The sequence below is a fragment of the Macaca thibetana genome, chromosome 1 (assembly GCF_024542745.1).
Source record: "Macaca thibetana thibetana isolate TM-01 chromosome 1, ASM2454274v1, whole genome shotgun sequence".
In the NCBI taxonomy this organism is placed as follows: Eukaryota; Metazoa; Chordata; class Mammalia; order Primates; family Cercopithecidae; genus Macaca; species Macaca thibetana.
The window spans coordinates 130,229,743-130,255,307 of NC_065578.1; the positions used below are offsets into that span (position 1 = coordinate 130,229,743).

The following is a 25,565-nucleotide window of genomic DNA, read 5'->3' on the forward strand; positions in this document are numbered from 1 at the left end:
CCCTGGATATGTGACATGGAGTCAAAGGAGATTATGTTGGAGCTTTAAGATGTAATGACTGTCCCATTGAATTTTGGACCTGCATGGGACCTGTAGCCCCTTTGTTTTGGCCAATTTCTCCCATTTAAAATTGAAGCATTTATCCAATGCCTGTACCCTCATTATATCTTGGAAGTAACTGATTGCTTTTAATTTCACAGGCTCCTAGTTGGAAGGGACTTGCCTTGTCTCAGATGAGACTTTGGACTTGGCTTTTTGTGTTAAGGCTGGAATGAGTTAAGACTTTAAGGGACTATGGGGAAGGCATGATTGTATTTTGAAATGTGAAAACATGGTATTTGGAAGAGGTCAGGGGCAGAATGATATGGTTTCACTCTGTGTCCCCACCCAAATCTGATCTTGATAAAATTAAAATAACCTTTTTAATATACTTTAGTGACAAAACCTAAGCTTCTCATGTGGCTTTGTCTTTGGTAATCTATGAGTGAGAATAGGCTCTGATGTAAAGATATACTAAAAGGGTAAGTGTGAGAAAGACACTGGAAACTGGTACTTTTTCCAATGGTCTTTTATTTTCAAAGGCTCCATTAAAATTACTGTTTTTTAGATTTCTGGGCTATGGGTTTTTAGTTGTGAATTCAAAGGGAAAAGTCAAGTAGAGCAATGCATGAGAATAATTCATTTTACAGGGCAATCAGAATTTGCACTTTTGTTATATCTGAAATGTACAGTTAGGACTCACTCCTCTTTCCACTCACATACTCTGATTTGAACAGGGTTAAGTGTTACAAAGACATGGAAAATCTTGAACTTTGTCCTTTCCTGGATTAAAAATCTAGAAAATGGATAAACAATGATAAAAGATGAGAGGTCCCTTAGAGAAAGTTCACTATAAGGCACAAAGGGACCTGGCAAGGTAATTCCAAATCAGCAGCAAGGTGTGAGAGGAGGAGAGCCTCCATGTACAGTCTGGTGGTTAGTACACAAACCTGTTTATATATTTTTACCATAGAGAAAAAAACAGCAGAGTGTATCACATAGAAGACAGAGACATTGCCTCCTCCCTCTTCAAGGGAACTTAAAATTTTAATGCCAATATGAACACGAACTGGCAGAGATCAGCATCTCAGTATAGGCAGGACATCGTGCCCTGCTCTCAAAGGCCAGGATAAGGGTAAGAGAGGCCAGTGGGAGCAGTGTGGATTGATCATCACATTTTTTGAGGCCAGCAGCTGTGGCTTAGCTGGCTTTGCTGGTAGTAATGGAGGACAAAAGTGCCTTCTGGTGAAACTCAGCTTCTATAGTGATGGAATCCAAGGGTAGCAGAGTTTATGGTGACCCTGTAGTGTATCTCCAGAAATGGTGATTGGTTGAATGCTTGTAAGACATTCCTTAGGGACTCCAAGGAATATTGATTAGAGAAAGATGTGGTGCTTTGAAAGGACTTGGTGTTCCTACATGAACCAAGTGAAGGCTTAGAATTAACAACATTCAGAGATTAATGTTAATATAATCTCAGTTGTCCCTATGACTTGAGGTGTTCAGAGATATTTGGAAACATCAGGATTTCAGAATGGAGGTGAAGTCACTAAAAATTGTTGGTACATTTTCATTTTTGTCACATTAAAAATTCAAGACACTGTGGAAAGAGTTTTTGACAGTGATAGCTAGGAAAACATTAAAACAGATATTTTACACAAGTAAATACTAAACAGCAATAAAAACAAATGAACTATAGCAACATGCAACAATATGGATGAATCTTAGAAATAGAACATGAAGAGAAAATACCAAAAATATTATCTACAACAATATGGTCTTTAACTTATAGTTAAAACTAATATAAAAACATATTAAGGAAAACATATAGTTACATTAATATGATAGAATTAGGAAAGCATGGGAATAATGAACATGAGATTTAGAATGGTTTTTTAGCAGATGGAGTGAGGTAGAGGAAGAGAATGGGAGAAGCCACATAGATATAGTAGGTTATTGTCTCGGGGTTAATGGGTACTTATAAGAATAAAACTGACTGACTAGAAATCTATCATGTATGGAAAATGATGAGACTATGTCATGAAGCAAAAATTACAATTAATGTGATTTTTTACACATAAGGTCTTTGTAGTAGGGATAGAGGTCACATATTAAACTAGCAGAGCCTTTAATGAAATGCTGAGGTTATTTTTCATTATAACTAAGGGTAATTTGGTTGGGAATGTCACCCTGTAAGTACAAAAATACACTTCAGATAGAGTCACCTTAAAATCTTGTTCTATAACTTCTTATGGCTGTTCCCAATATGGTAGCAAGGATACAGCATATATACCAAAACATCAGCAATGCCACTACCAGCCACACACACAAAAAAGGAAACAATATTTGGAGCAAATTGTTTATACAGAGAGAACATTAACAACTTTCAATCACACTTGGATCAAATGGTCATGATTGTGCCTTTGTAACCCTGGCCAGACCATTTCTCTCTCCTCCTCTATTCGACAGCCCTAGGAGCTGAGGGCCTTCCTGCCTTGCCATGTGTCTCCACTGTGAAAATAACACAGTGCTTGCTCAGAGGCTGCCCACTCTTTTCCTAGGGAACACACAGACTCAGGCACAGAGGAGATTTGCAGATCTTTTGCGCAGCCTCCCATCCCCTGCAGCCCAGCCTCGTAGGAGGCAGTCTGGAGAGATGGATGATGTGTGGTTGGAGAGAACAGAAAAAAAAATGGTGCAGGCTGTTTCCTGTGGGCCACTCTGGGTAAGGGGCTAGTGGTCTGAGGCCAGTAATGCACGTGGCATATTCTCATAATTTTCTTCATCATCTTCATGGGCCCTGCCTCTGCTGCGAGCCTCCCCTGCAGAGTCATCTGGGTATTTCTTCTTCAGTTCTGAATAGAGGACTGTGAGTTCCTGGTGGAAAAAAACCACAAAAGGTAAGTACCTAAATACAGGAGAGGAAGGCCAGAGAGGGAAGAAAGCCAAGAAATGTGACTCACCTTATGCTCTTGATGCATCGTTGGACAATTAGCTGTTGGGTAGGAGTAGCAAAGAAAAGTATTAAACTGTGGGCAGTATAATCCAACTTACAACCTACGCACACTGCACTCCAAGCCAATCTTCTTGATTTGCTTCACCTCTTGACTGTTTCCTCTGTTGGATTCTTCCAAACCCACATAGAAAAAGTACTCTCCCAAGCACAAACACTAACAAAGACTTTCCTCTGCCCACCAAATACCCAGAACTACTTTCATGACAGTTTCCTTCTTGCTCCTCTGCTCATTCTAACCCCAGAGGGGCAACCATCCCCAATCCACTGCAGACTTCTAGGGCTGTATTGATCCTCTGGGAGAAGGAGGCAGATATGAGTCACTTCACTTTGCACAGGGAAATTGGAAGAGGCCAGAGAAGAGATTGGCATTCTAAGGCCACATGGCAATTTCCCAGGAAGCCAAAGAGTTGCATTGGAACATTGAGAAAATTTAGTGTGTGTGTGTTTTCTACCTTTCCAAGGGGTTCTTTGTATCTCTTTTATTTATTTGTGCAGTCAATAAGCATTCATTAAGCAATGGCCTTCTATTAGGCATTAGGTAAGGTATAAGGAGATAGAAATGCAGAAACTCCTGAACAACATAGTGAAACCCTGTCTCTACTAAAAATACAAAATTTAGCTGGGCGTAGTGATGCACGCCTGTAATCTCAGTTACTTAGGAGGCTAAGGCAGGAGAATCCCTTGAACCCAGGAGGCAGAGGTTGAAATGAGCCAAGATCGCACTGCTGCACTCCAGCCTGGGTGACAGAGTGAGATCCTATCTCAAAAAAATAAAATAAATAAATAAATAAATAAATGACAGAAACTCAGTTCATGTGATCAAGAATACTATAATTTTGAAGGGGAGAAATGGACATAGAAATAAATGCAACAAGCATTATGGGCACCAAGATAGAAATACATATTGAACTATGTTGTTGCCATAAAGAATAAATGGCTCCTCCCAGATTAGCATATCGAAAGGGTAGTTGGCATCAGTGTGAGTTTCACTGTGTTACCTGAGCTATGTCTTGAAATATGAGTAGGGATCACCAAGTAGACTAGAGGCAAGGACATTTCAGGACCAGTAAGAAACATGAGCACCAAGCATAAAGATGCCAAGAGTTCAGTATGGCTAGAGGAAGAACATTAGGCAAAGCTTGCAAGAGGAGCCAGCGTGCGGAAGGCAAAGATCATGCTTTGGAATGGGTGTCAGTGAGGGCAGTTAATCTAGGCACTGATGTGAACAATAGAGCACCTCAAAGGGATCATGCTGGAAGTAGATTGTGGGAAGGCTGGAGGAGAACAGTAGTAGAAATAAAGAGAACAGTTAAAAGAATGACAATTGTCTACACATTTGATTATTCACTCATTAATTCAAACAGTATTTTAGGGGGCCTGCAGTTTCCAAGCATTGGGCTAAATGCTGTGAATACATTAGTGAAAAAGTCACAGTGTCTGTCCTCAAAGAATTTATGGGATCACGGTGGCAGTGTGTAAAGGTAAGAAGAAATGGATAGATTCTACAACTGACAATATGGGAGACAAGTAATGCCTTGCATGTTGGACTTGTATTTGAAATAACTCTGATCAAAGACCCCTTACCGGTTTCAGTAAAACACTGCCACCTCACCTCTATTTGCCTGAAAGGCATCTCACCTGAATTTTCTTTTGTGTGTTGGATGCTCCAGATGTGGGAATAAATCAGGTTGCTATCTCCAGGATTTACTGTGAGAGAAGGTATCATAGTTGGTTGCAGTCAAGAGCTCATATTCTAGACTCTACTTCCCAATCATCAAATTTATAACCACCTTCTATTCCCAGTCTAATGTTAGAAATGCCATTTTTAAATTTGTGACAGGGCCACGGGCTGTTATTCAATCTCTCTTCCCTCCCTGGCTCCTCCCTAGAGCCTTCTGCCCCCTAGGGAGTCCTCACCGTTGCTGTACATTGGCTCCAGCTCCACTGGGGCTAGTGGTTTAGAGTGGGTGGGCTCTTGAAGGTCTATCCTGGAAGGCCTGGACGAGGAAGGCTCCTGGCACTCACTAGGACTGTGACTGTGACAGAGGGGGAGAGAAAATGGATAAAAAACTATCTGTGGGTTACACAGAATTTCAGGGAACTCGGTATCCAGGAAGTCTTCCAGTACAGCATGATTCAAGTAAAAATATCGTGTCTGCTTCTGTTTGGCTCTTTTGATAAAGTGTCAGAAGACGTATGGCACAAGATGAAGCCCAGGGAAGCATTACAAAACAGGACAGCCAAGGCAAGGCCAGAGGGCAAGGCAGCCTCAGCGCTTCTTTGAAAGGCAAAAACTCATATTTGACTAATTTTAAATGTTATTTTTGAAGATGTAAATGATTAAACACTGAGACGCAAAGACCTCTGCATTCTTACAGAACTTAAACCTTGTCTTTTGTAAAAGGTCCCTTTCAATTTTCCACCTCATATTACAATAATCTACCTTTCCTGCAAGATGCCACGCGAGCTCTTCAAGTAAAGTGGATTTTTTCCAATTTCATTTCCTTCTGCAGCTAATATTGCGAATTGAACATTGCCAGCATTCAATAATAATTTCCCAAATGAGTGGAGGAATGAGGAAGAAGGAAATGAATGCCCTGCAGCCCTATGAAAGGTAATGCCATTAAGATATTAGTGGTCAAGTCTCTGCTGGAACACATTTAAGGAAGTAGATAAATTAACATAGATAGCCAATAACATGTATTCTGTGTTTAAGTAGACACAGTGAATATCATTCACAAATATAAATGAAAGTGACATTCACTTATATCTACTTTTTCGTTTTGTAAGAATGTAAAAATGCTACTAGGAAATCCATTCATATTTTTAAAAAACATAAACAAGTCTTGTGCATATAAATAAATCATGAAAATGTTGGCAGCACAAGAAGCAGAGACCTCACCTAGATGTTCCAGTGGCAGAAAGTCCTCCTGCAAAACAAACAAAGGAAGGTTGGGTGGTAAGTGAGCTGTGTAGATCATGAACTCTGTTAGAACGTTTTTTCCTAGAAATCAGATTCATTCTAGATCTAAGCTATGGCAAATCTCAAGGATTATCCAGTTCTACCCTCCTTCCTCCAGCTATGTTATGTTATAGGTGAGGAACATGGGGTCTTGAGAGGCATTTGCCTAGAATCACACTTATTCTGAATCATTTTTCGATCAGTAACAGGTGAATAGCAACTCTAAGTAGTAGTGACTGAATAGGTCACAACCTGGGTCAGGTGCTCCCCCCAAACCCACTTCTTCATCCTGACTGCAGCCCTACAAGGTGGAAACAAGGAGACTGAGGCCTAGAGGGGCCAAGGGATGCTCAAAATTGATACAGAATTCCTTCACTAATATGAATCAATGGGGCTACCATGATAAACTCTACCTTCTTTTTCTCTAACTGTGACCCCTCACCCCTGCAAGTCTATTCCAGCAACACTAAACTGCAAATCGTTTGGGTATATAATGGCTTTTCCACACCTCTTCTCTCCTTCTCTTTCACTTGGCTAACTCCAATTTATCTTTTTTCCAGAGCATGCCAACAGGCTGGATTAAGTAAACTGTCTCCATGCACATAAGACCATGTAATATTAAAATTACTATACTGTTTTGTAATTATTTATTTCTGTTTCCCTCTCATTCTCTCTCTCTTGAAAGGATGTGCTACTTGAGGCTGTAAACCTCATCTTAAATTTTTTTTGTATTTCTGATGTCATGGCCAGCAGTTAAAAATATTCAACAAAGATTTGTTAAACAACTGAACAAAGTATGTATATTGAGGACTTAAAAATAACAAACTGACAATTTTAGAAGTTAGAAGTCTATCCTTGAAGCCAAACCTAGCAGACTTAAAAATATGGCAGGTTTCTATCATCACTGAAATATTGAATCTTTCAGGCTTGCCCCAATACAAGCCTTATTCCCAGTTCCCATCCTTGTCCTTTGCCTTTTTAAAATCTGTGGCTCTATATCAGTCTCATTGGCTTAGAGAACACAAGTCGTTGCTCAAAATAAACATAGCAGCCTTGACTTTCATGAAAAATAACTGAGTAACTCCCTGTTCCTCAGGGAATGGGCCTCCTGAGTTAAGCTAGAGGGTTATGATCAGGATCTGGTCCTGAATCTCCTCAGAGCAATCACAGTTCACATAAGTTAATAACCAGTATCTGTCCTGTGGGTGGTTAGCTCAGACCTAGAATGCATCTGGGAGTCAGTCTATCTCCTTATTTGTAAAAGAGAAAACTGAGACCTAGACAGGTGGCTATTTATTATACAAGCTAATATTCCTTAAAGACATACGGGCCAGCACTGGGTTAAGCAGTTTACCTAGGTTGTGTCATAGTACCTAAAAGGTAGATACTGTTATTATTATAACCACTTCATATATGAAGAAACTGAAGTTTAATGAGTTTAATTTATTTGCCTAATATCAAGTTGGCAAGTTTTATTACTGGAATTTCAACACAGCCAGATTTACCATAGAGTCAATAAACCTATCATTCTTTTTAGGAGTGATTCACTCAGGCAAAAAGCAGAGTCCTTCACTTTTAGAAAAATTTAGAAGGTCTGAGCTTCTTCCTGAGAAGTCTTGCCAATGATGAGAAGGGATACTTTGCTATGAGGAGGTACAGTAAGCAAGATTTTGAGAAAAGAAGAGCACAGACCCTCTGCTTGGTGAACTATCCTAATTCCTTAGTGAGTTTGTTATTTAAAATAACACTCCCCCAAGTCTGGGGGACAGATCACCTGGGCTCCTATTCACATGTATCATGTGAAATGATTGTCAATTTTCTCTCCTGGTGCTGTGCTGACTGACAACCTCAACACTGAGATTCAATTGTCCTCTTTTAGTATGTTACAGATTAGAAAATGGCATCCCAGATAAACAATGAGAGGAAAAAAAGAAAAGTAATTTTGGAAGTAGGAGGTATGACTAGCCTTCTATAAGTAATATAATATCACTTGAAAATAGCAATAAGTTGAAGATATATACTATAAACCCTAAAGCAATCACCAGAGTAACAAAACAAATAATTATCACTTCCAACAAGAAAACTTAACTATTCTAAATATGTATGCACCCAACATTGCAGCACCCAGATTCATTAAACAAGTTCTTCTTGATCTACAAAAATCCTGGACAGTCACACAATAATAGTGGGAGATTTCAATATCCCACTGACAGAGTTAGACAGATCATCGAGGCAGAAAACTGACAAAGAAACTCTGGACTTAAACTCGACACTTGACCAAATAGACCTAACACAAATCTACAGAATATTCTATCCAGCAACTGTGGAATATACATTCTTCTCACCTGCATATGGAACATATCCTAGGTTCAGCGACAGGCTCGGCCATAAAGCAGATATCAATACATTTTTTAAAAATCATACCGACTATACTCCTAGACTACAGTGCAATAAAAACAAAAATAAATATCAAGAAGATCTCTCAAAACTACACAAATACATGGAAATTAGACAACTTACTCCTGAATAACTCCTGGATGAAGATCAAAATTAATGCAGAAATAAAAAAAATTTTAATTAATGAAAAAGGGAAACAACTATGCATGTCCACTATCACCACACTCATTCAAGACAGTACTGAAAGTCCTAGCCAGATCAATCAGGCAAGAGAAAGAAATAAAAGGCACCCAAATAGGTAAATAAGTCAAACCATCTCTTTTCACTGACTGCATGACTCTCTACCTTGAAAACCCTCAAGACTCTGCCAAGAGTAAAGTTTCAGGACACAAAATTAAGGTACAAAAACCAGTAGCATTTCTATACACCAACAAAGTCAGGCCAAGAGTTAAATCAATGGACAATTCCATTTTGAATAGCCACAAAGAAAATGAAATACCTAGGAATACAGCTAATAAAGGAGGTGAAAAGACTCTGTGAGAACTACAAAAAAAAAATGCTGAAATAAATCAAAGATAACACAAATAAATGGAAAAATATTGCATGTTCATAGATTGGAAGAATTAATATTGTTAAAATGGCCATACTGCCCAAAGAAATTTACAGATTCAATGTTATTCCTATCAAATTACCAATATCATTCTTCACAGAATTAGAAAAATCTATTTTAAAATTCATATGGAGCCAAAAAATAGCCCAAATAGCCAAAGCATTCCTAAGCAAAAACAACAAAGCTGGAGGCATCACACCCCACAACTTCAAACTATACCAGAAGCCTACAGTAATCAAAATAGTATAGTACTGATACAAAAACAGACACATAGACCGACGGAAAGGAATAGAAAACTCGGAAATAAAGATTCACACCTACAACCATCTGATCTTTGCCAAGGCTAACAAAAAGAAGCAATGGGGAAATGACTCTCTATTCAACAAATGGTGCTGGGATAACTGGCTAGCCATATGCAGAAGATTGAAACTAGACCCCTACTTTTCACTATATACAAAACTTAATTCAGGATGGATCAAAGATTTAAATGTAGGACTCCAAACTACAAAATTCCTGGAGGAAAACCTAGGAAATATGCTTCTTGACATCAGCTTTGGCAAAGAATTTTTGGCTAAGTTCCCAAAGCAATTGCAACTAACACAAAAATTGACAAGTGTGACTTAACTAAACTAAAGAGCTTCTGCGCAGCAAAAGAAATTATCAACAGAGTAAACAGACAACCTATAGAATGGGGAAAATATTAGGAAACTATGTATCTGACAGAAGTCTAATGTTGAGACCTGTAAGGAACTTAAACAAATCAACAAGCAAAAAGCAAATAACCCCATTAAAACATAAGTGAAGGACATGAACAGACACTTCTCAAAAGAAGTCAAACTAGCGGCCAACAAACATGAAAAAATGCTCAACATCACTCATCTCCAGAGAAATGGAAATCAAAACCACCATCAGATACCATCTCACACCAGTCAGAATGGCTAGTACTTACAAGGCAGAAAACAATAGGTGCTGGTGAGACTGAGGAGAAAGGGAATGCTTATACACTGTTGGGAATTTAAGTTAGTTTAGCCACTGTGGAAAGGAGTTTGGAGATTTCTCAAAGAACTTATAATAGAGCTACCATTCAACCTAGTAAATTCCATTATTGGTATGCACCCACAATAAAATAAATCATTCTGTCAAAAAGACACATGCGGCCGGGTGCGGTAGCTCACGCCTGTCATCCCAGCACTTTGGGAAGCCGAGGCGGGCAGATCACGAGGTCAGTAGATTGAGACCATCCTGGCTAATTTTAGTCTCTACTAAAAATGCAAAAAATTAACCAGGCCTGGTGGTGGGCGCCTGTAGTCCTAGCTAGGTGGGAGGCTGAGGCAGGAGAATTGCGGGAACCCGGGAGGCGGAGCTTACAGTGAGCCGGGATCAGGCCACTGCACTGGAGTTCAGAGTGCAGTGCACTGGAGTTCTGGGCTACAGAGCAAGACTTCAACTCAAAAAAAAAAAAAAAAAAGACACATGCACTCATATGTTCATTGCCATACTACTCACAATAGCAAAGATATGGTATCAACCTAGGTGCCCACCAGTGGTAGACTGGATGATGAAAATGTGGTACATATACACCATGGAATACTACACAGCCATAAAAAATGAAATCATGTCTTTTGCAGCAACATGGATTTAACTGGAGGTCATAATCATACACCAACTAACACAAGAACAGAAAACCAAATACCACATGTTCTCACTTATAAGTGGGACTAAACATTGAGTAAACATGGGCATAAACATGGGAACAACAGACACTGTGGACTACTAGATGGGGGAGATGGGGAGGAATGCCTGAGTTGAAAAACTACCTATTGGGTACTATGCTTACTATCTGGGTGGCAGGACCTGTACCCCAAATCTCAATATCATGCAATATAACCATGTAACAAATCCACACATTTACCCCTTACATCTAAAATAAAAGTTGAAAATTTTTAAAAAGTTATTGCTATTATGTTAACAAAGGAAGTAAAGTAGAATTAAAAAATCACTCAATTATTCCCAAAATAAGTCAAAGTAAAGCAAAAAAATAGATGTGACAAATAGCAAATAGCAAAATAGACATGAAACCTAATCATATCAATAATTATACTAGTGTAAATTGTCTAAACACCTCATTTTAAAGGCAGATTATAATATTAAACTAAAAAAAACCCCGCAAGAATTAGCTGCATGGTATCTATTAAAAATTAACTTTAAATATGGGGGTACAAATAGGCTAAAAGCAAAAGGGTGGGAAAAAATCGCATGCTAACACTAATTATATTAATACATTAATATTAGACAAAGACTGTTTCACAGTAAGTGATTCGACCAGGGATACAGAGGGTCATTTCATAAGGATAAAGTGGATAATTCATCAAAAACATGAAAATTCTCAACACTTATCCACCTAATAATGAGCAATTCCAAATTATGGAAGCAAAACTTGATAGAATTGCAGAAGAAATGGATAAATTCACAATTACAGTTAAAGATTTTAATTTCCATATCTCAATAGTTGATAGATCAGATAGACAAAAAAATCAGTAAGGATATAGAGGAATTGAGAAACATTATCAATCAAATTCACTTGCAGACATTCATACTGTAAGAAATGTTTAAAAAAAAAAAGTCCTTCAGGCAGAACAAAATTGATACCAGGTGAAAATATGGCTATATAAAAATGAATGAAAAATCCTGGAAGTGGTAACTAAGTGAGTATTCTTTTGATACCAAATCATAAAAAGGCATTTCTAGAAATGAAAGCTAACAACCAATATTCCTCATAAACATGGATGTAAATATCCTTTGCAAAATTTTAGCAAATCATATCAACAATCATGATCCAGTTGGGTTGACCCCAGAAATATAAGGCTGCTTCAACATTCAAAATTCACCTTATCAATAGATTTTAAAAAATCACATTATTATCTCAATAAATGTAGAAAAATCATTTTACAAAAATTTATTTGTGTAAAATCTCTCAGCAAATTAGGAATAGGAGGGACTTCCTCCACCAGATAAACAGCATTGAAAAAAATGCATGGCTAAAGTAATCTGTAATGGGGAGAGATTGAATACTTTCCCCCTAAGATCTGGAATGTGACAAGGATATTTTCTCTCACCACTTGCACTCAACATTGTACAGGAGGTTCTAATCAGTGCAATTAAGCAAGAACAAGAAGTAAAAGAAATTAAGATTGGAAAGGAAAGAGTTAAACTATCATTATTTGCAGACAACATGATCATCTATATAGTACATCTGATGAAATCTACAGAAGAGATACTGAACTAAAAAGTGAGTCTAGCAAAATTTCAGGATATAAAATTAATATTAAAATTAGCTGTGTTTCTATATACTAACAACAATGGGAAACTGAATTTTTAATCTCATTTTTGGCATTCTTTATTTATTTTATCCAATTTCACTATATCTAGCTGGTATTCAAATATATCTTGGAGTTTATGGTCACCTCTACGATCATTTATTTATTTTTTGTTGTGAATGAAGGACTTTCTTAGGGAGATAGAACATGAGTTAATTAATTTTCTAATTTTTAATTGGAAGCAAAACTCTGCTACCTAATATAAATCTCAAATTAAACAAGAGGTAAAAATTTTATTGAGAAGTTTATTCTATTGTTTTTGCTACAGTTGCCTACAGAGTGACAGTGAGTAGTGGAACCGAGGGCCTAGTACTTGGAAGGGAATAATTGACCTTTATAGGATGCACCAGACAACTTCAAATTATTATAGCAACAGCAAAATCACATCACAGGGTAGGACCTAGACACCCACCTGGTTTCCTTTGGGCCCTGGCGTAGTGCAGCAGAGCAGCAGCAGCAGCAGCAAGGCTGAGGATGCTGAGCACCAGCCCCGTGACTCCCGCAGTGGTAAGGCCTGTTCTGTTCCTGGAAGTTCCTGAGTGGAGGGAGCTGTACTTGAGTTCCAGTGGCACAGGTTTTGGATATAGACAAAATCATGCAAGTAGAGTGAGTATGTTCCAGTTTCTGATTCCTCCTGTAGCGTCATTTGTAATTTTCAAAACTATAGCACATGAAAGGTATTTGCCAGCATCTAAGATTAAAATGTATTTCCTTTCCCTCTCCCATATAAAATCAATACCAATCTCCAGAAGTCCCAAGCCTTGGGGTGCGTGTTCAAAACCTCCTTGCTGCTGGTAGAATTTGTACAATCTGTCAGATAACTATTTTATTTACCATAATGGTGACCTCTAGCCCAGGTACTACTAACTTACCTGTAACACTGAATGTCACCACTTCACTGCGCTGGGCCCCCAGGCCATTGTCAGCCTCACATGAGTAGTTGCCAGAATGTTCTGTAGTCAGAGAGAGGTTGAAGGATGCCCCTCCTCCAGAGTGGGCCGAGCTCTTCCCCAAGGTGTCATCCTCGTGATAAAACCAGTACAGGATCGGGAAGGAACCTCTCAGGGACTCACAGTGAAGCTCCAACAGGTCCCCCACCACAGCCTGGGCCCCAGGAGCCCTGAGGGTGAGGATGGGACGAGACACCGGAACTGAGGGAGGAAAAATAGTTCACTGGCAGTTTTGCTTAAGTAGGTATACAAGAGAACTTAATAAAGGAATACGCAGCGTAGTTGAGTTGCAGGAACATGCACCTGGATTCTGGAGAACCTGGGCTTCAATCCTGTCTCTATCCTTTATTAGCTCTATAAGCTTGACTGTTTAAGAACTTTTTAATTTCTCTAAGTCTTAGTTTATTCCTCTGTAAAACTGAGCTAATGATACATTATATCTCAAGCTATTGTAATAAAAATCAAATTGTATATAAAGTACTATAAAAATTGGTTATTATTATTGATAAAAATATAACTAAAATCAAGGTTTCTAAACATTCCTTCACCTGAATCTTAGCTCTAAGACTGAAACTTCCATACCTATCTAAAGCAAGACCCATTACTCTCTACCTAATCACCTTGCTTTATTTTTCTAGAGAGCATTTAGCACTAACATCTGTCCATCTATGTATCTATGTATCTATGTATCTATGTATCTATGTATCTATCTATCTATCTATCTATCTATCTATCTATCTATCTATCATCAACATCATCTATCATCGTTTTATATGATTCCCCAATAGGATGGAGAATTATCTGTTTGTTCGTTGGTGTATTTATGGCTGTTGGAACTTTGCCTGGCATGTAAAATTTATGCTCAATAATTGGTGATTGAATGGAAAACTGAATTGAACCAAACTATCACAAAAAATCCAGATATAGCTCTAGCAACAATGATTTCCATTTTAATGAACAATTAAAGAAATGGCATAGTGGGAAGAATAGAAAGCCCTTAATATGGAATGTAAACTGTAAGATTGCTGGTTCTGCAAAGTTGTGAGGAAAACTGGATGAACCAATCTGTGTGTAGTGCTTTAGATATAAGCTGTGTGCTTTATTGGCAAGGGTAGCTTGGTAAGGATCTTAAGTTCTGCTTTCCATTGGAGATTGGCTAAAGGGAATGAGTGTGAATGTGGAAACTATTCACTGAATGGCAATGATTAAACTTGAAAACGAGCCATCTGCTGGCTGCAAGAAAGATGGCACCAGCTGCCTCATCAGGATAGAGGTGCCAAGTCCCGATATTGGAAGTGTAGAGTTCTTGCTAAATTGAAACCGATGGTTTGAATTTGTCCCGTTCGTACAGCCTCTGCAATATGAAGTGACCTGGGCGGGATGCAGAGGGCCTCAGGGGTGAGTCTTTTATATGGTGCTTTGTGATCTCACTGTGCCTTTCACCCATGTCTCTCGGTGTTCGTATTCTGGGAAGAGAGATTTACAACCTCTTGCATCCCCTCCTCTAGGGCTCATGGGACCCCAGTTCTGAATGCATATTCCCCTAAAATCAAAGAATTTGAAGACTGAAAAAGACCATGGTTATGGTCAACTTAAGTGGTCTCCAACATGGGCTGTAAGACACCCGATTGAAGTGTAAGGAGAAAATATGACAATGTTTAAGAGTATTTCTTTTTGAGCTTGAAATTTAAAAAGATATTCAGTTTTACTAATATTCATGGTGGTGCTCCTGCTCAGGTAGATGTCACATTGTATATTGGGATATGACAGGGTTTCTTATGATGGCAGGGCCACCCAGGCACAGAGAGTGGGAGAGCAGTGCCTTGGTTTGTTAGTTAACTCTCAACATATGGAACATAATGCCCTTTTAATTGGCTACTTAAGTGTTTTTACAGATGATTTCAATTTAAATCATAAAATATATTTTTTAATTTAATTTCTTTCTTTCTTTTTCTTTTTTGACAGGGTCTCACTCTGTTGCCCAGCCTGCAGTGCAGTGGTGCGATCATGACTCACTGAAGCCTTGACCTCCTGGGCTCAAGGGATCCTGCTGCTTCAGCCTCCAGAGTAGCTGGGATCACAGGATTTTGCCACCACGCCTTGCTATTTTTTTTGTATTTTTAGTAAAGACAGGGTTTCGCCGTGTTGCCCAGGCTTGTCTAAACTCTTGGGCTCAAGCAATCCTTCCTTGGCCTCCCAAAGTGCTGGAATTGCAAGCATGAGCCACTGTGCCTGGCCAAATCATAAAAACTTTACAATGCTTTGTGATGAGATTTGGAAGCAACCTCAAACCTTTTTGTATCACATGAAAGTTCATTTATTTTGTGACAAAGTTCTAAAAAGAGGAATTAAATGTAAAGATAAGTTACGCGTTTTTCCGCAAAGAAAGATCAGTATTTAATTTTTGTTGTCTTTTTGGTGATCAGTGGCTACTGACAATGTTAATACTTAGCAAACACTTTAAAAACTGACCTTTAACAGTACTCATATTGTTAATGCTTTTCTAAACTCATGCTATAGAGATAATATTTTGGAAAATAGTTGTTTAAAAATATTTACATTTCTATGTGGTCTTATTACCAGAAAAATGTAAGTCAGTCAACTTTAAAAATTTATATCTGCACCTTTAAAAATCCATGGAAACAGAACATGGCAACCAGCTTATAGCTCTTCCAAAGTTTAAACACATTCGATAGAAATTCAACATGCAGTGGCTGGGCGTGGTGGCTCATGCCTATAATTCTAGCACTTTGGGAGGTTGAGGCAGGTAGATTCCCTGAGCTCAGAAGTTTGAGACCAGCCTGGGCAACATGATGAAAACCCGTCTCTACTAAAAATACAAAAAAATTGCAGGGTATGGTGGCCTGCCTCAGCTACTAGAGAGGCTGAGGCAGGAGAATTGCTTGAACCTGAGAGGTGGAGGTTGCAGTGAGCTGAGATAGTGCAACTGCACTCCAGCCAGGGCAACAGAGTAAGACTCCATCTCAAAAAAAAAAAAAAAAAAAAAAAAAAGGAAATCCAACATGCAGCACTTCCCACTTACTTTACAAGAACAACTAATAAACATCAACAAAAATATAAACTTATTAACCAAATTGCAATGAAAAGCCTTGCATAATTAGACTATGGGATTGAAAAATGAGTATAATGGAGTTGAAAGAGCAGCAGTGATGATCTGCTTCCACTTGGATCTAGATATATTGGTAAGATAAAGCTTTAAGCAGTAACAGACACTAAAACTAATAGGAATAAGGCCAAACTCAGAACCAAATCTCAAATAATTGTACCACCATAAGTAAACTAAGATTTTCAAAGTAAATGAAGGATATTCAATTATAATAATTTTAGTCAAGTATTCTAAATCAAAGATTTAAAAATATTTTCTCCCTTCCTTCCTTCCTTCCTTTCTTCCTTCCTTCCTTCCTTCCTTCCTTCCTTCCTTCCTTCCTCTCTCTTTCTTTCTTTCTTTCTTTCTTTCTTTCTTTCTTTCTTTCTTTCTTTCTTTCTTTCTTTCTTTCTTTCTTTCTTTCTTCTCTCTCTCTCTCTTTCTTTCTCTCTTTCTTTCTTTTCTTTCTTTTTTGACTTGGTCTCACTCTGTTGCCCAGGTTGAAGTGCAGTGGGACAATCTTGGCTCACTGCAGTATCAACCTCTTGGGTTCAAGCCATCCTCCCACCACCTCAGCCTCCCAAGTATCTGAGAGTACAGGCGCATGCCACCATGCCCAACTGAATTTTGTGGTTTTTTGTAGAGACAGGGGTTTCTCCATGTTGCCCAGGCTGGTCTCAAACTCCTAAGCTCAAGTAATCTGCCCACCTCAGCCTCCCGAAGTGCTAGGATTACAGGCATGAGCCACTGCACCCTGCCCCTTATTTAATTTCTATTTCTCTATTTGTTTTGCAATGTGCCCATTAAGTTAATACAGTAGTACATGTATATAATTAATACACAAATATGTTATTAATATACACATTTGTGGGGTGTGTGTTAAACAATTTTGATGGAGAGTGGTGTGATATCCAGAATTCTTGTACCCCCATGATTTGCTGACTCAATTAGTTTATAAGAGAGGAAAATAAGCACAAGACTGGTAAGAAGACTTATTCAAGGTTAAACAAATGATATTTTCTTGTTTGAAACTGGAGTCTTTGTTTCAGCACACTGTCTGGCATTCCCAGATTTTAATACTTCCTTAAATCATTACCCAAGTTTGGCCTATAGGAAGGATTATTATTAACCAAAATGTCATAAGTGTTCTAATAGTTTGGAATCATTAGAGAACAAGAGTCCATGGCAAAATCCTGAGAATGTACGGGTTTGGGTCACTGATAATTATTGCCATATCTCTCTTATTTTGTCACCTTTTCCTAGGTCCCAGTGCCCTCTCCCATCCTCCAAATGCTGAGCACTTGGGGATAACCATGACTTGGACTGGAGGTTCTCTTCAAAATGATTGGGCACATTGCTAATGGTTCTTCGGGGCTGGACATGGAAAATACGAGATGTCCTGTGCCTCTGCTGAAGGAAAATTTTGTTAGGGGATACTGAGAACATCAGTTTAAACGAGACCCAATCAGAAGGCATTTGAAAAAAGTGAGAAGGTTAGATTGCTCATTAGAATCCAGAGGCCATGAAAGAGGTCTGCTGCTGTGATCCTAGTGGCTGACAGAGAACCAACAGAAGTGGGTATCCATGAAGACAGACACTTTAATGATCCAGGGAGCCAAGTGGAAATTTAGATCGAGATAGGGGCAGAAAACTATGGCAAGGGATGATCCAGTCAATTTTTCCTGGGCAAGGGAATTCAGAATTTTCCTTTGTCAGTAATTGCTGACCCATCACATATTTGGTATTCTGGTAAGCCTTCGTGCCTCCACCAGAAAAAAAAAAAAAAAAAGAATGGGGTATATGGATGGTCGTTGATGACAATTATAGAGGAATAATAATAATAATAAAGAAATGGTCTAAGTTACTAAATGTGTAGTCACAAGGAACAATCCCAGAACTCCCAGGCAGAGTCATAAAGAGCGGGAAGTCTATTGGGATATCAACCAGCAAATAGCCCAGTGGAGCTATTTCTGAGAAGACATGATCTCTTGCATTGGCTGTTAACTGCTGTGGGTATATCTTGCTTACCTGTGACCCTGAGACTCACTCCATGACTGTGCTGGGCCCCCAGGCCATTGTCTGCATCACAGGAGTAGTTTCCAGAATGTTCTGCAGTCAGAGAGAGGTTGAAGGAGGCTCCTCCTCCAGAGGTGGCTGAGCTGTTCCCCAGGGTGACATCCTCATGATAAAATCGGTACAGGATCGGGGGAGAGCCTCTCAGGGACTCACAGTGAAGCTCCAGTAGGTCCCCCACCAGAGCCTGGACCCTGGGGGCCCTGAAGGTGAGGATGGGGTGAGATACCGGAACTGAGGGAGACAAAAGGGCTGTCAGAGGATTCTGATGTTTGTGACAGATGCACAACCTCTCTCAAGGAGCGTAGCAATCGATAAGTCCCTTGTCCCTTGATTGTTTCTGTTTCTCACTGATCACATTTTTCTCATCTAACAATCAGAAGCATTTCCCCAAAACAGTGAGAGTTAATCCTGGGTAATTTTGTTTTCATCACCATTCAGTCTTCCCCACAAGAAGTAAGGTCCTTCAACTTATTTTGCCATCTTTCCATTTCTTGGATAGCTTTTAAATCTCTCTCTCTCTTTCTCTCTCTCTCTCTCCCCCACCTCCCTCTTTCCCTCCCTCCCTCCCTCCCTCCCAATGCCTCTTTTAGGAGATCCTAGTGGCTGACAGAGAACCTAAACCCTGGCCTGCAACTAGAGGCTGTGTGAAAAGAATCGAAACTTACTTCTCACAGTGACTTGAATCCACCTGCTGAGGATGGGGCCGTGAACGTTGTCAGCTGCACAGTAGTATCTCCCTGCGTCGCTCTCCTTTACCATGAGAACATGCAGCTCTGCCAACAGGGAACGCTGGGTCTTTCTACCCAGGCTTCTTACTCTTCCTTCTTTGTGCCAGGAGAATGTGACAGTCCCTGAACCCTGGGCTACTGAGCAAATAAGGACCATATTTTCTCCTTCAATCAGCTGCCCTCCGGTGGGCTGGATCTCTAGATTCACATTAGATACAGGCACTCCTGGGGGAACACAAGACGGCATGTGAAGGTCCTGATGGCGGGGACATCAAGGTCAAGGGGAAGGCTGGACCTGCCATGAATAGGCCAATAGCAGCAGGTGCAGCAGGCAGAAGCCCAAAGTAGGAAATAAGAAATTAATTGTGTATACTATTATAAAGGAAGCAACATCCCTCTCACTCCCACAACAATTCCCATCCTTGGGAAATGTGGGCAACAAGTCCATAATCTCCATAAACCCAAAGTTTTCTGGTCACATTTTATATGTGTTTATCTCTAAGGAATCTTTGATGCATCAATAAACCACGAAGTAAAAGAGAACACTGAAGATCCTCTATTTTGAAGATCAAAGTAGAATCCAAACTCTTCTCCTATTCTTCAGACTTCTCCAGATTTACATCCATGCCTCCATATCTTTCTCTGACTATTACCATTCATATTAATCTTCCCCTTTTCTGACTATTTTGTTGTGAGTTTAGGTCACCAAATGGAAGCACCACAGGGGCCTCTCAAAACTGCATGTGTTCAGCTGTGCTTCTAGTTGTCTCTTGATTCATGAGAGAACCGATCTTGTACATCTCTGTAACCCCATAGGGTTAGGCACTCAGTAACTGATCAATAATTACTATTACCTGACTCAGGTGGAAGAAAATGTTCTAGGGCTGTTAAACCAATGTTGAGCTTAAAGAGAGAAGATTACCAGAATAGCTGGACACTCCTCTCTGTTATGTCTACCATCCTAGGGGTGCTGGAGTTGTTACTGGTCTGCCTTCCTCTCCCCAGCTCTGACTCTGGAAGAGTAGCCACTTGGACACTCACTCTGTACACGTATCTGAGATGTCAGGCTCCTTTTGTTGATGTTGTGAGTCACTGTCTCTGTCTCACACCAGTAAGACCCAGAGTCTTCAGTCCACATGGCAGGGATCTGGAGTTCGGGGGACGTGCTCCAGCCTGATCCAAGGGTCTGACTATCTCTGAAGAAGGAGAATTGCAGCTGGACTTTTGGCCTCTGTGGAGAGAGCTGGGTCTCACAGATCAGGGTCATGGGACTCCCCTCTATGGGCGTGGAAGAGCTGACTCTCAGCACAGGATGTAGAAACAGCTCTAATGAAAAGAAAAAAAACATAGTCCCCAGGGTGGTGAGGCTCAGAGTTCCTAGAGAGATGCACTTCTGTTCTCAGCACCAGCCATCAGGAGATAAAGAAGCATGCAGAAAGAACAATCTCCTTCCCATGGCTGAGCCATAGGAACCTCTTTATGAAATTCCCACTGATAAACACCTTCCCTTTATCCTCAGTTTCCCTACCAAACCCAATAATCCACAGGAATCTAGCCATTACCTTGAACTTGGATATTTAGGCGTTTTGAATTTCGTTTAATTGATACTATGGAAAGTATCGTACAAGTAGCAGTACAATGATATTTGCTATTGTCCCTGGAGACTGAATTCACTGTGATGAAGTCTAAATTATAACTATTAGGAAGCTGTTTTCCATCTTTGTAGTAAACCTTTTCACGAGCGTTTTCATTTTCTTTCCCCTGACATCTCAGGGTGACATTATCTCCTTCAAAGACAGGATGCGAAGCCTGCAGGATCAGCGAGTCTGCAAAGAGCACAGGAGCACACTCAATTTATACCCTGTTGCTTCTGCCTTCACTCCCATTTCCGCCCATGAGGCAAGAGCCATAGTTCTATACACACCTGCAAATGGCCCCCACCCACATTGTCATGTGGCTCCAATACCTTATTCTTCCTTTCCCCAGGAGAGCGAACCAATTCCCAGAAAACTTTCTTGAGAAATCCTCACATGTCTTTACAAAAAGAGGAATCCCAGACCTAAACCTCTTTGTGCTTGATGGCCACTGGGTCACCCATACTTCTTTGGAGGGGAATAGATAGACAATCCAACATCATGCTGCTGCCCTATCTCTTTATTTTCCCCAGTGGGGTCAGCGCATCAAATATCCCCATGTCTGCTTACAACTCTGCCTGGGATCCCTGCATTAACCCAGCCCTCAGACATTCTGCCTGGCGGCTTGACACTTTAGACACTCCCCTTCCATTCCTCACCATGTGAAAATTCCACATGCACAGCATCACTGAGGGAGGATCCTAGGGTCTTGCATTGGTAATTTCCAGACTTCCTAATTTGGATCGCGTTATGTTGTATTTTCCACAGCTTCTCATCGAGATACCAAAACGTGTCTCCGCGGGCGGGGGACTGTGATATTCCCCTGCATGTGAGAGTCACTTTTTCTCCTTTGAAGGCTGTGGACCATGGAGGATCAAGGAGAAGTACAGCTTTTGGAGCTACCCCTAAACAGGAAATAGAAAGATAAAGGCAGAGGAAGGTCAATGGGAGGTGGGCACAGCACAGTGGGAGCCCAACCTACAGTCAGGAGTTTTCCTGGACTAATTTCCAGTCAGGACCAGGGTGGAAAATGGAGCAGAAATAACCTGGGGAAATGCCTGGGAAAGAATCTGTTCTTCCTCACCCATTTTCTGGAGGTGAGCAGATGGGTATTACAGGGGAGAGGTCTCGGGTTCCTGGCATTGCCTTAGAAAAGCTCAGGAGATGTGATTTGCCATTGGGCAAACACTGTGAAGGCCTCAGAATGTGGCTGATTCTGAAATTCTCTTGTCCTATGCATTTCTGTCCAGATAAAGGTGAACCTGGGATGTATATACCTCAGAAGTAGTTTCTAGACTCCAGAAAATTACTTCCTACTTGTTAACACTTAATGAATAAGATTTTCTCACTTGTATTACTTTTATATCTTTCTCAGTTTGAGAGTCTGTGGGGAAGGCAACTTTACTCTCCATGTAAGTTGGGCACAGTAAACAATGGAGGGACATAAAGAATTTAAATGGAGGAGGACGGGCTGCTTGAGAAGTCAAACTTGTGTGTGGAATTGCAACTGACTGACAGGCATGGAAGTGAGGTGTGGCAGTGGCATGAGCTCTTTTTGGAGATTTATAAGGATTCTGCTGTAGCATCTTCCTCCATGAATGGGAGCTATTTCTATGTCCTTTGATACCAGCACTAGCTTGGACATTCAGAAGGCGATGTATTAGAGAATATGGAGATCAGAGATGAGATTCCTTCATCATCAGGCTCTTGCCTCTCTGCCTTTTGCTCTGCAAATGTTTCCTTCCTCTACTCTGAGGAATCCTGGTAATGTAGGGGAAAAAAATCCTGGAGACTGAAAAAGTCGGAGGAGGCTCTGTTCACCCAATGTAGTAGCAGATGTGACCCCAGAGCATCAGCACTGCTGATGGGATGCATCCCTGCAAGCGTTGGGGCAGGCTGTGTGGGCTGAGGGCACCCATATACAGAGACCAGAGGGGCAGAGAGAAGGAGAAACTTACCTGATTGTTCTCTTCTAGGAGCTGTGAGGGAGCAGAAAATGACAATCAGACACTCTCTAAAACATTTTTTAACAACCTAACCACAACCGCTTCTTTTGTTTTTCCTTATCACTTCTTTGCTCCCTTTTTATATCACCCAGAGCCCCTAAGCAACAAACAAATGGCCTATAAATTATTTTACAAACGTGATGGCTTGTGTCAAAGGCCTGACCTCATCTCTGCTATTATTTTCTTGGCCATGGCACACTTTATTCTCTCCCCGTCTTCTCTGAGTGCAGGGGCAGACAAAGACTTGCAGAAATGGTTTATGCTCCCTTCGTTCCTTGGGCTTCCTATTGTTCCTCTCACTTTTTCAATCTCTGATTAAATTTTGGCTTAAAACTTCTAGAAAAGAGTGATGTTTCTCAGTAGACCTTCCTTCACATGCCTAAGTTTTTAGAAGTAACTGTTTATCTGAAAAATTATTTAGTCTGAGGCTTAAGAGGGAGGGTGGGATATAGAGTTGTGGTTTGGCAGAAGGAAAAATCCAAGTTTCCTATGAGGTGAGAAAAGCAGCGGATGAGAAACCAAGGGCAGGATATCTGGCTTGCTCTGATGGTTGCATTTGGAGCCTCTTGGTTGTCCTGGGAACCCAGCTCTGCTCACTTCTCATCCCTTGCTATCTGTCTCTGAACCCCAAGTAGAAGCAGAGATAGAAGCTCCTTGAGTTTTTCCCTGGTCACCTTTAGGAACGGAGGCCCTGGTCCCATTATAGTCCATCTGTTCACTCAGGATCAGCAGCAGCAGCCACAGAAGCATGGGCATCGGCCGGGCAGAGGGCAGGGAAAGTCTTTCTCACCAAAAGCCGGACTTATCTCCAGGAAGGAGGGCAGGAAGCTGCTACTCAGATCAGACCTGCAAGAATTAGAAAAGGGAAGAAGAGCTTAGTAACATATCTTGCTTTGGGCTCTGAAAATGTGAACGTGGCTACCTTCCTAAATGCTGTTTGTATCTCAATCCTGGTAGTGATACATTTTTAGAAGTTGGGGCTCATCTTCCAACAAATGCAGTCTCTCAGGAGTAATGTCTCCAAGGCTGTGCCTGGGTTCTCTAGAAATGTGAAGTTGTGGATTTGCTAATATTCAAATAATTCTTTCTTTGTTTTTCACATGGAAAACCCCTTCACTACTTTGTCTTCACACAGCCTTTGCTTCCGCATGCAGCTCCTAATGTAAGCAAGCTTAATGAGCGTGGTGTGAGTCACACAGTCAAGATGTGTCAAGCATATGCCTTTTTGACTTTCACATAAGTTGTCATGAGGCTTCTGAACAGGAAAATAATACAAATTTACAAATTAGGGACTGCTCGTAATCTCACCCAGATCTGCAAATTAGGAGATAAATCAGCAAGTGTACCACCGTTTTTAAAGCCAAAGCCCTTCTCAGAAAGGCCTTCCCTCACTTTGCAATCAAAGAGGTTCCACCCCATTATTTTGTTTCAAGTCCTTTGTGTTTTTTTCACAGTTTTAATAATAATTTGCAATTATTTTCTCTATTTCCTTGTTCGCTTTTGCGTCTTCTTTCCCACTAACATTTAAGGACCCCTTTTCTTACCTATTATATCCCCTGCACCTCTAACTGTTCTTTCTTGAAAGCATGCCTTCAGTAAATACTGTTTGAGGGACTATTGAATAAAAACTCTGAACCAGTGTTTCTCAACCATTTTTTCATTATTGCTCCCCTAAGGATCTTTTTTAGACATTTTTGTTTTTAGCCACCCCCTTTTTCCATGAAAATTTAATACCACAAATATACTATTTATATGTTTATGTGCTGCATGTACAGCTGTGTTTGATACATTAAAAAATTAGGTTTTTTTAATCTTCCCAAGAGTCAATTCTTGCCTCTTTGAGGGTGATATCACTTCTGTTAGGAATGCATGTTTTAGACTTAGAGGCAAGCCATTCTTAGGAATCTACCTACCAGGATAAAGTTGTCATCATTCAGAGACCTTTACATTAGAAATGGAAGATGATCTCAGATCAAATGTCCCATCCTCAGGGTGCCCAACCTTGGCATGTAATGGAAAGAGGGTCCTCTTTTTTAAACGAATATTATTATGTTCTTTCTCCTATGGAATTCACCAAATTTTATCTTTCTCTCTATATTTATGTGATTGTATAATACCTGTTTTTCTCATTAGATAGTATTGCAAGGTTTGGGAACAAGCCTGGTTTGTTCTTTATTTTGTTTCAATGCCTAACAGATCACTTGTCACATACCAATTTGTCAATAAGGACTTGCTGAATGAACGACCAACAAGCAGTAAGGAACAGTATGACAATAGAAGAGGATTGGATGTGTTTCAATGTGTTCTTAGTCACTCCTGGTTAGAGATTTCTCCAATATTCTGGAGAAGATGTATTGGTTATATCAATTTATTTAAATTAAACTAAATTATTTATTAAAATTGTACCCAATTAATCCATAGTACAGGGTCCATTAATAATTGTAGAGTATGCTGCCACTTCTACTGAGAGGCATTCTCTGACCTCCCACATTTGGGCTGGGTGTTCCTCTCATGTGCATCAATAACACTTCGATTTCCTTCACCCCAGAGCTGATCACAGTGAATTGAAACATCCCGTCCCTTTGATGGTATTTCTCAATGATCTAAGCATCTTTAGGGAAGGAAGTGGTTAGGGCTTATTTTTCATTTTTCTGAGGACAGAAT

At 40.1% G+C, this 25,565-nt stretch overlaps 1 protein-coding gene and 1 long non-coding RNA gene across 3 annotated transcripts in view; one reads left to right on the top strand and one right to left on the bottom strand.

Moving 5' to 3' along the window:
* Positions 1–19,205, top strand: part of LOC126948322 (uncharacterized) — a 166,444-nt gene extending 147,239 nt beyond the window's left edge. The window contains exons 2-3 of the long non-coding RNA XR_007723399.1: positions 18,583–18,739; positions 19,124–19,205. This is a non-coding gene — a long non-coding RNA (uncharacterized LOC126948322). The remainder of the gene's footprint in view (positions 1–18,582; positions 18,740–19,123) is intronic.
* FCRL3 (Fc receptor like 3) lies at positions 551–24,063 on the bottom strand. Of its 2 annotated transcripts, XM_050779560.1 has the most exons (15): positions 23,824–24,052; positions 23,576–23,747; positions 22,854–22,874; positions 21,555–21,800; positions 20,824–21,087; positions 20,303–20,587; positions 19,199–19,486; positions 18,486–18,764; positions 13,274–13,552; positions 12,814–12,936; positions 5,958–5,985; positions 4,973–5,091; positions 4,694–4,762; positions 3,003–3,034; positions 551–2,916 (listed from the first exon to the last, which is right to left on the bottom strand). In XM_050779560.1, the coding sequence occupies exons 2-15, from the start codon at positions 23,655–23,657 to the stop codon at positions 2,773–2,775; spliced, it is 2,259 nt and encodes a 752-aa protein (XP_050635517.1). In that variant the 5' UTR covers positions 23,658–23,747; positions 23,824–24,052; the 3' UTR covers positions 551–2,772. The 2 variants fall into 2 exon arrangements, 1 of the variants encoding a protein (XP_050635517.1); XR_007723344.1 differs by lacking the exons at positions 551–2,916; positions 3,003–3,034 and having other exon boundaries at positions 12,814–12,950; positions 23,576–24,063.
* Positions 24,064–25,565: the final 1,502 nt, after the last annotated feature.

Coding starts and splice junctions, on each gene's coding strand:
- FCRL3 (XM_050779560.1), bottom strand. CDS start 23,657: ATGCCCATGCTTCTGTGGCTGCTGCTGCTGATCCTGAGTGAACAGATG. Junction 21,088..21,554: donor GCATGTGGAATTTTCACATG/GTGAGGAATGGA, acceptor TGCTCTTTGCAG/ACTCGCTGATCCTGCAGGCT. Junction 2,917..3,002: donor CGATGCATCAAGAGCATAAG/GTGAGTCACATT, acceptor TTTTTCCACCAG/GAACTCACAGTCCTCTATTC.